Raw genomic sequence first — 10,521 nt, forward strand, 5'->3', positions numbered from 1 at the left:
AAATTCGCAGTGAAAAATTATTATTTTTGTAAAATATGCCACTCTTTATACGTAAATATTTGAGATATTAATTAATTAATTTTTATACCCTACACCACATAGTGGTGGGGTATTATGTCTTTGTGCATTTGTTTGTAACATGGTTACTTTTGAGAATATTCATAGAATCTCTTTCTGAGTCGATTTATGCATGTCAGTCCGTCCGTCTGTCTATGTATTTTTCTGAACAAAATGCACGTCGCATTTATTATCCGATTGAGATGAAATTTTACAAACAATATTTGTTTGGCCCAAGGAGGAACCCCACTGGTGAGAATTGGTTCAAATTTAGATATCAGGTTTATTGTGCACCAAATGACCAATATCAGTCCAAATGACCTGCATGCACATCCGACCGAATTCACTCTAGAAGTAAGTATATCAAACTTGTTCAGTAAAAAAATCGGTTCAGATGTAGCTACAGCTCCCATATATGTGTTTCATCCGATTCGGGGTTTTTAGTCCCTCACATGCGTAATATGCACTCCACAACAGTGATATTTGATACCAGATATCACATTTAGCTCAGAAATAAGTGCCCAAATTTTCGTCAAGATCGGTTTAAATTTGGATATAGCTCCAATAAATATCTTTAGCCGATTTCAGTTTTTTTGTGCACCAAATGGATAATATCAGCCCAATTAGACTGAATCTGGGCAATTCCGACTGAATTCATCCTAGAAATAAACGCTTCAAATTTGGTAAAAATCGGGCTAGATATAGCTATAGCTCCCATATATATGTTTCTTCCGATTTGGCGCTAAAGTCCCACAATGATCTTTGATACTGGAAATCAGATGCAGCTCGAAAACACTTCTGACAAATTTTATCGAGATCGGTTCAGATTTTTATATACCTTCGATGCACATATTCATCCGATATACATCATATATGTAATATCAGCCCAAATTTGATAGATTTTTTCATATTCAACCTAATTTTTCCATTTGGTGAGACTCGGTCCGGTATGTCTACTCTATCTCAACATAGTGGCGTAGGGTATATAGTCGTCCCCGCCCGATTTTGACCTTTCCTTATAGGTTATTCTTATATTATTTTTTGAAAATGTTTGCAATATTCGATTCTGTAAGACTAGATTCGTTTACAAACAAAGATATGTCGCAAGTAAACTTGCCTTTATAAATTATTTAATTATTGGTCTGTTCCAGAACATGCAAGAATTTACTAGTTTTGTACATTTTTTCGATATCATAAAGGGAAAATCTGTTATCATAGTAAAAAGTTGTAAATTCTAGCAGATCTGTAACTGTTCTTATATAAATTTAGACTAAATGCGTCTACCTCTAGCGCTATAACCATTTAAAATTTTAATTCTCTCTCAGAAATAATGTCATTGTCATAAAGAACACAAATTGTAAACACATAAAATCAATTAAACTTAATTTTCAAGATCAAAACTGTCAGATATCAATGTCGTAGAGTGCTGATGCCATTATAGCAACAATGTGCGATGAAAATAACTGACAGAGCTATTTTCACCGATATTATCGTTACAAGTTTATCGAGGGCAATGCAATACAGTAATCGATAATAACATCCACTATCTGCCATCTCTAGGTACAACACACCACATTGGAAGCAGTAGTCGCCTGCTAAAAAATATTTCATTTTCATATAAATGAATTTAAAAATACAAGAATCATTAAAATATTTTGAAAGCACCAGAAAATATCTAAATTCCTGAACACACTAACGTCTGAAACAAAGGTTAGTAGATGGCGACGAGTGTGATTCGCATCAATTCATGAGAACTTCAATAATCGTGTCATTTATTGTAGGATGTCTCGAGTTACACGCCAAAAACATGTTCTTAAGGAGATGATGGAGGACGACTATGAGTTGCCCAAAGAGAATCAACAAATCGTACGTGTTGTCTGCAGTCGCGGCAATAATCTGCATGAGGTGGAAACCGCCAATGTAGATGATGAACGTTTCCTAGGTAAGTGGACATGAAACTGCTGATCTGTGTGTTATGGAATTTTGATATTTATTAAGCGTTCTTCTATAGTAACAATGCCCAATAAATTTCGCAAGAATGTCTGGGTGAAACGAGGCGATTTTATTTTGGTAGAACCCATTGAGGAAGGCGACAAAGTAAAAGGTGAAATATGCAAAATACTTACCCCTGAACACATTAAGGAGTATAAGAAGGCAGGAGTGTGGCCAGAAAGATTTGCCATGAAGTCTAATAAGGAGAATTACCAAACCAATGCTGCAAAAGAATCCTCTGAGGATGAAGAAGAGGATGACGACGATGACATTGAGCCAAATATGAATCGACCTGCAGCAAGAATAATTGAAGATTCGGATGACAGTGACGATGATGAGGAAGATAGCTCAGAAAATTCAGAAGAAGAATAATCCCAAAATTTTATGTTGCAACCCACATGAAAGAGCAAACGAAAAGGGTGATATAAAACAATGTTTTGGGTTGCAGATTTCAAAAATATTTTGGGGATGAGAATATGCCTCAACTCCAGCGCTTTAGTAATTGCGTAGCGTTTATACTTTAAGATACAACACAAATGTTTGTATTTTCTTAAATCTTTTTTGTCACATCACTCATCACCTTTTTGAAAATTCATCCGTGGAATTATATTTAATCAGTTTTATAAACTGGCATATGAAGTTAAAAATAAATTTTATATAATCCTAAATCTAATTCCTAAATTTTATTTCATACATTCATTTGAGTATACCCATATTTCATATTCTAATCTGATTCTCGAACAGCAACCCAATTATTAAGATAATTAATATCCGCGAAGTTTCGGAAAAGTCCCAATTTAAAAAGCAAAAGCTCTGTGCATGAGTTTTCATCTCTAGCAACTTTTTACTCGAGACGTGTTGCTATGTACAAAGTAGCAACATAATTCAAAGGGGAACCATGTTTACATTTTGGTATTTTTCAAACTATTGTAGAAACCATATGGATATATGACTATCTCGAAGACACCGTATACCAGGTACTGCATTCTATTCTGACGTTAGGCAACATTAATTCATTCCACAGTGAAAATGGTACATTGAAGTAATTAGCTGTTAAAATTATTCCAGTGACAGCTAATTACATTGTTTACAAGCATACAAAAGCATTTTGGTGAGAATTTTCCAGAAAAAAATCGTGATGGAATTCAAGCGTGATAGTGTGATTTCCTTATATTTGGCTAGAAAACCACAAGTGGCTATCGTTAGAACACTCCAGCATTTAAATGTGAATAAATTCTTCTTAATAAATTAAGAAAAAAAATGTAAAAATTATGGCGTTTGACTTTGTTGCAGTTCTATTATCTTACCCTGTGTTTTTAATACTTTATCGATATTCATGGAACATTTACTTTTGTTACTCTTACCTATTTCAAGACCACCGCAACTGTCTGTGGGAATAATTGATTACATATATTTCCCTCACATTTACCTTTAAGTGCCAAAAATTATGGAACAAACGATATAACTATTATAGAATGAAGAAGGTAAAGTCATTCCAAAAAAGTTTTTCAACCTCTGCATTTATGACCAACAACTAGAGCTATGTAAATTCGTTGTAAAGAAAACGCCCAAGTGTCATTCCCCCTTACGTAATGCGAAATTTCCAGGAATAATAAGGAAACAAATGTCTTAGGGAAAACCGATAAAAGTATGGCATATGAAACTCGGCTCCCTACTTTCTAATACAACTTACTTTGCTTTTCCATAAACTCTTCCAGCCAGATTACGTAAATGCTCATATTTCCACAATTCCCCCTCTCTATGTTTATCAATGACTACACCTCACTGTTTTTTTATTAAAGCTGCATCAATTTTATTTTTCACTGGAATTTGCAAATTTTCAAAATTAAAAATGTGTAATTTTGTGTGTATATTTTGTTGGGTTTTTTAATATATATGTATATCTTACAATCTAGATAGAGATTTAATAAAAAATAAATATATTCGATTGATATACATAATTCTAAAATAAAACTGGAATGATTGGAAAAATTCGAAATTAGACATATCTTGATTGCGTATCATCATTATTGAAAAACGAACAAAAATGTTTTAAAGTTTCGTTGTTTCTGTTACGATTAGAATATGACTGGGTGAACTGGATGGAGTGTATCGGTTATTTGGCTGCTTATTTTCCGGTGTTGAGTTTATATAGTTTGCATAAAATATGTTTAGATATAAATCAACTGAAGATGCTCGTGTATCCATTTTGTGAGTATTTAAATTTAGCCCATGCTGATTTTAATCGAAAACATTGAAATTGCAAACTTATTCGTTATATTGTATTGTATTAAAATGTTTTGTGTTGGTGGTGATGGTGGCAGCAGAGACTTCTTTTTAAATTCTCCTTAGTGACTAAACAGTTGGTGGTTGTAAATTTCATCTTTTAGTTTCAAGTGAAGGAGAGTGGTAATAACATTTGATTTTTTCTTTTTGTTTTTCTTTCATTACTATGATTTACTATGAGATGCAAAAGCTATAATCCTAATAATACTAATTACTGTCGCTATTCCAGTATATTTTGTGAATTTGTTTTTTTTTTATGTAAAAATACTATGAGATCTTATTTAAGCCTTTGGTGAGAAAGACACAAAGAACAAATGACTAGGAGGCCTGAGAGAGTGTAAGTGAATGAGTGCGTGTTTACATTGGACAAGGGAATGTTTTGTTGTCTCATACAAGAATAAAATGATAATGTTTAATATTCTACACGATACATAAATCTATGTACCAATGGGACCATATTCTTAGTATGTATATATAACTACTAGGGGGGAACTCGTAATGCGGTGTGACACAATTATCGAGTCGGTAATGTAACGCAATGCTTTTACGAAAAAATGAAACAGTAGAATATCACGTTTAAAATTCCCTATTTCGGACTTTGAAATTTAGCCACTGGATTTCGAATGCATATTATGTTTTTCATCTTCATCTTGTTTCTCGGAAAATGAAACAGAATCGTTTGACCGTACATCGTCGCTGCATACCCCACTTTCATCGGGCGGCAGCTGTCTTTTGTGGTTAGTTGGAGTCTCTAATGGTTGGTCCGCATCTGTGTTTGTCGCAGTCACTGTAGTACTGGGAATCACTGGAGCACTGCTGTTATTTATTGCATTTGCATTTTGAGCTTCTATCAAGGCTAGAGTAGAGGGACGCACCTTTGTAAATGGGAAATTATTTTGATTTTCCATTTGGGGAGTGTGCACGGCAACAATTTCTGTTTGAGTAGCTGCTGAGTCTTTTTTCTCGCTGCAGTTCGAGTTATTGACTTGATTTGTTGTTTGAGACAATGCCTCGGCCACACCTGCCGTCAAGAGGCGTTTTACATTCTCCTGCGGTAAGTTGCAGAACAATGTGAGGCAATTTAAAATATCCCTCATTGAACCCTGCAGTTGTTGTACCTAAGAAAGAGATAACATTTGCTAACAACAGGATAATTTTGATGGAATATCTACCCTTACCTGATTTGTTAGCATTCCACATGTCTTGGCCAAGTCATTTACCACTGTCGTTGAACTATTATCTAAACATAATGTATTCGGTTGTGTCACTACCATATTGCCAGATGATGTCCCAACGGCTGGTTGGTCTCCGTGGGTAACATCTACATTCGCTGCTGTTGCGTTGGTAGCAGCAACTGTACTTTGCATCGAAGAAACCTTTTTCCAAAGAGCATTAATGGCCTGCATTTGCAACTGCTGAATTTTTCGTTCATTTTCAAGTTGGGCCTTTGTCATTTCCATATCCTTGGTCAGTTTGCTAATTAGTAGTTTGAAATAATTAGATTTGTACTTCCGTTAAAATATGTTTGCAATCTACTTACTCAATGTATTCATGGGTTCTTCGCTTAAGTAATTTTTCCGCAATATCCTTAGTTTTTTTGCGTGTACGATAACCACGCCATATCTTTTGTATTACCACAGCTGATGATTCAGTGTCTTGACTACAATTCAAACTAGAATTATCCATATTCTGTTTCATCTGTTGGCATCTAGAATGCAAAAAAGAAAACAAAATCGTATTGCTGCAATAGTATAGTGCCCACTTGGTTATTACCTCTGAGCGGCTTTGTTGCGTATGGTTTTCAATTTATCCACATTGATGTTATCGCTGTCATCGTCAGAACTGCCACCTGCTGAACAATCATCGGGGGCTGCAACATGCATGGAATTTGTTACAAATTGCCTTGACTTTATCTGATGTTGTTCCATATGTTGTTGCTGATTCAAAAGCATTTTTGTATTGGACATTTGTTGATGAATATTGGAATTGTTGGCGACACTATTAGATTTTCTTGGACTCATTGTTGGACTGCGTTCCGAAGTATTGCGTTTCAAGTGAGGACTTCGCATTTTTGGTGAATTTAAACGATTATCTGTCAATGAATGAAAAAAAAAACGATTATAAGCATTATATATTGAGCCTTGTTGTTTGTCACATTCTTACCTTTATTTTTGTTAGTTTTTGTTTGTTGTATTTGAGTATTAATTGCAGAAACTGTTACCCTCTGGGCCACTGAAGCAGGACAAACATCTGGACTCATAAGTGTCTCGGGTACAGGCACCATTTTTGATGCAGTGGCTAGTGGTCCACCACTTAATGGCTGATTTATGTACGATTGTTCTGTAAAAAAGAAATTTGGTTAATTGAAATCATTTATGACGGCTCAAATTCTGGATTTGCGATATGAATGTTTTAGAATTACCATTATACGGATTTGGAGTAATCGTACGAGGTGTGGACTCCTGTGAATTGTTCATCTTTGCATTTGAGTTATTGCTATTTGATCCTTCCAAACTTTGTGTCATTATTGAATCGCAGTTCTTGACATTTTCTATAAGTGATGTTGTCATTTGGGTAGCATGATTTGTATTATTAACTAAAAGAAGGACAACTCCAAAATAAACTACTATTTTGTAATTCATAATTTCTATTATATTTACCATCGTTACGATCATTGGCTGTATTGCCATGATAGCTGTTAACCATTGAGTCTGGCGAACCTTGGCGACCACTTAAGCGTGAAACTGAAAATGACAACAAAAGCGGAAAACAAAATAAACAATTTTCCATAATTTGGAAAATAATTACTTACATCTTGGTGATTGTATTCGACTTGCGGGCTTCTTTCGCCCCGAAGATGGAGAATTATTCGCCGAAGCATTTGAGTTTTCTGATATTTCTTCCTGCAGTTGGCGTTGATGATGTTGAGCCTTGCTCAGTATCAAACGTAATTTGCGTTCATTTTCATTTTCCAATGCTTTTCCAATCAAAGGGCAAACTGAGCTTAAATATTTTGCCAAGGCTGCCTGCTCTCCCAAACGGAAACTCCTACCTCGCCCTTGACTGTAAAGCCATTCAGCCTTCAGACTGTAATTAAAGTTCATAATAATATTTAAAAAGTAGAGTATATTTACGCCAATATTAACCTCTCAATTGGATCAACCACAAATCCATCGATAACCTTTAAGCTCAAACACCAATTTAGAACAAATGGTCTATGATCAAATCCACTGAAATAGATTAAGATTTTAGTTTTGCAAGTGGTAGTTTACGAGAGGCTTTTCTTACTCTGCTCCGGCGGTCATCGAAACACAAGGATTTTCGCTTATGGTAAGGCTATTTAAATTATTCAAATGCGCCAGTGTACATATTTCATTTAAGTCACTTATATTATTTTTGGCCAAAGTCAAAACTTCCAAAGACTGAGGTAAGTATTTGTCACATTGCCTTAAATGTGTCAAACGATTTCCATGCAAAAAGAGTTCCTGTAAAAAGAACATAAGTAATTAGTTAATCTGATAAAAAAAAAATCATTTATAGCTGCAATAAATTAATATACTGTGAGCTTATATCCCATTTTTGAATTGTTTATGTTAGATACCCTAGTCTCCTCCCTATCATAGCTCAATAATAGCTACTGTGTCCGCTTATGAATACTTGACATAGTTAACGCGAGACAAAAAATGTTGGCACGGTCACTCCTTTATTTTTTATCGATTGGTTGTTTTTTCTGATACATTCTACCACCATAATACCAATAGATGCATTTTATTTATTTATTTATTTGTACCATGACAAGTATACAAAGCCTTTAGGCCAATTAAAGCGAATACTATATGCTAAACAATATGATTCAACAACTATAAAAATAATAATAAAAAACCAAATAAATATATATATATATATATATATATATATATATATATATATATATATATATATATATATATATATATATATATATATATACATAATATGAAATGAAAGCTAGTTTTCTTTAAAGCTAACATAATAAGTTTACATGATGAGTGAACTACTCCAAAAATAGAATTAGAAATATGTATTACAATAATGAAAACCATGGCATACTTTTAGGCATTATAGGTAGAATATGTACAATATTTAAAGATATTGCAAACGGCTCGTGTGATCGATTTTTTTTTAATTCCCAGTATTGAAAATTAGCAGTATGATAGAAACTCAGAAGCACGACCGTTTATATAGTTTCAAAACTTTATAACGATCAGCGATATTCCCTTATCACGCAATGCCCTACAATATAAAATAGTTGTGCAAACCATAGATTCTTTGAATTGCATCCTTATTCAAAGAACTATTAATTTTTATGCTATAATAAACAAAAATCATAAATTTTCATACCTTAAGACATTTCAGAAACGATATATCCGATATGCTGCCAATACTATTCTCGGCCAAATTCAAATATTCCAATTTTGTGTTGGTATTTAAATGTTCGATGTTTTTGATATTATTTCCCTCCAAATTCAAAATTCGCAAGTGGGTGCAATCCTTTAAACCTTCAATTGATAAAATTCCATTGAACGAAAGATTTAATTCTCTCAAGCAATGTAGACGACATATGCCATACATGCGTAGCAATTGATTTTTACTTAAGGAAAGCTACAATAAAAAGAAATGCAAAAAATATTACAGACCGGAAACAATTGTCTCAAGTGTCGACTGCAAGTATGCTTACCTTTTCTATTTTCAAATATGAATCGATATTATCAATTTTTTGTAATTCATTTTCATCTAAGAGAAGAACACGTACATTTTGGGCTTCTTCTTGTTTTGGCACTTTTTTCAGCTGTTTTTTGGACAAGTCCAAAACAATTTTTTCACTTTCCTCTTCACCTGAAAATAACAAACCGACACTGGTATGAGAATGAAGCAAAAAGATGTAGACATTATGGTGATGTATGGACATAAATCCACTCAAATGATTGCGATAGCGACGGTGACGCTTAGCACAAGCCTTCATATTTATGTGTGCATTATTGTGGCAAAATCGAAAACGAAGTTTACATTGATCATTAAAGTCGAAGGGGAGGGAGGGAAAGTAGACATGTGACGTCATGATACCTAGTTAATTTTTTCTTAATGGCAAGGAGCATGCAAAGTGGCCCATATATATTTACTAATTCATATAATTAGTAATTAGTACGAGAACAAGTATACTATATCCACTGTTTGGCTTGGAATGTATTTAATTTTACTGATGGAATTTTCTTCAATACACATTTATTTATTTGCTCCCATTCCAATAAGATTTTCACACAAATTCCATAGAGTAGTTTCTACAATATTTCAGTTTTTATTCTTGTCCTATGGAACTTACTCATTTCTCCCTTTCTCAAATTATTAAAAAACTGATGTTCGTAGTATAACAGCCTAGTCCTGTCTGCGTTCCTAAATGACCAGCCGGTCACAATTTATTCTTTCTTTATACTTGAGAAAAATCGATGTTTTTCCTTTTTGTGGTGTGATTATTTTAGCCAAAAAACACTTCACATTCATTCACTTTTCGCTTAAATTTATGTTTTTTTTTATTAAACCCTAATTTTTAAACTTTAATTTGCCCGTGGTAAGTAGAAAAAGAGTTTAAGAATTGAATAAATAAACAATTTTATTTGACCAGCAAAAAATCCTTTAATTGTTTAGGCTGCTGCTCCTAGTGATTGAAAAAATATTTTCGATTGTACCTCCACATCTAAAAATCGTTATCGAGAAAAAAAAAAGAACGGGCGAATTGGGGAGAATGAAAAGGAGCGAATTAGGGTTGTATAAGCTTTGTTCCCTTATTGTTTTATAGAAAGTTTCTGCAATGGAGCGGAATGTTAATGGCCTGCAATATAATAAAGGGAAATCGATTATCTTGCAGTTCTGGAATAGACCAAATCATGGTACAATGAATTCAAGGTAGGGCAGAACTACCATATGATTTCAATTTTTTTATTTTTTTTGGCTTAATATGTCAACTTCATTTGTTTATGTGTGCGTATTCTTTTCAATAAAAAAAAATTTCAGAAAATATTCAAATTCGGGTGTTTTCAAAATGCTTATTGCAACGTATGCATCGACAAAGACTACAGTTTTTGTCGCGAAATAAACCATAAGAGATATATAGAACATGATTTTGAAAAGAAATGTTGACCTTTCATTCAG

At 33.6% G+C, this 10,521-nt stretch overlaps 2 protein-coding genes across 2 annotated transcripts; one reads left to right on the plus strand and one right to left on the minus strand.

Moving 5' to 3' along the window:
* Positions 1-1,599: 1,599 nt before the first annotated feature.
* Positions 1,600-2,722, plus strand: LOC101895337 (probable RNA-binding protein EIF1AD). Its single transcript, XM_005190658.4, has 3 exons — positions 1,600-1,767; positions 1,839-1,999; positions 2,069-2,722. Exons 2-3 carry the CDS (start codon positions 1,840-1,842, stop codon positions 2,419-2,421), a joined length of 513 nt encoding a protein of 170 aa, XP_005190715.2. The 5' UTR covers positions 1,600-1,767; position 1,839; the 3' UTR covers positions 2,422-2,722.
* A 1,113-nt stretch (positions 2,723-3,835) lies between these two features.
* On the minus strand, positions 3,836-10,050 carry LOC101895508 (centrosomal protein of 97 kDa). The gene is made up of 13 exons (XM_011297147.3): positions 9,695-10,050; positions 9,053-9,210; positions 8,716-8,976; positions 7,624-7,820; positions 7,482-7,565; positions 7,148-7,422; positions 6,996-7,079; positions 6,758-6,931; positions 6,499-6,675; positions 6,109-6,427; positions 5,876-6,043; positions 5,514-5,811; positions 3,836-5,453 (listed from the first exon to the last, which is right to left on the minus strand). The coding sequence occupies exons 1-13, from the start codon at positions 9,696-9,698 to the stop codon at positions 4,941-4,943; spliced, it is 2,712 nt and encodes a 903-aa protein (XP_011295449.2). The 5' UTR covers positions 9,699-10,050; the 3' UTR covers positions 3,836-4,940.
* Between the last annotated feature and the right edge of the window lie 471 nt (positions 10,051-10,521).

The sequence above is a fragment of the Musca domestica genome, unplaced genomic scaffold (genome assembly GCF_030504385.1).
Source record: "Musca domestica strain aabys unplaced genomic scaffold, Musca_domestica.polishedcontigs.V.1.1 11, whole genome shotgun sequence".
Taxonomy (NCBI): Eukaryota; Metazoa; Arthropoda; class Insecta; order Diptera; family Muscidae; genus Musca; species Musca domestica.

Excerpts from the sequence above, each read along its gene's own strand:
- LOC101895508 (XM_011297147.3), bottom strand. Across the intron at positions 8,977-9,052 it reads CATATTTGAAAATAGAAAAG|CTTTCCTTAAGTAAAAATCA; the intron begins GTAAGCATACTT and ends TTTTTATTGTAG. Across the intron at positions 7,080-7,147 it reads TCGAATACAATCACCAAGAT|TTTCACGCTTAAGTGGTCGC; the intron begins GTAAGTAATTAT and ends TGTCATTTTCAG.
- LOC101895337 (XM_005190658.4), top strand. The coding sequence starts at position 1,840 with ATGTCTCGAGTTACACGCCAAAAACATGTTCTTAAGGAGATGATGGAG. Across the intron at positions 2,000-2,068 it reads AGATGATGAACGTTTCCTAG|TAACAATGCCCAATAAATTT; the intron begins GTAAGTGGACAT and ends GTTCTTCTATAG.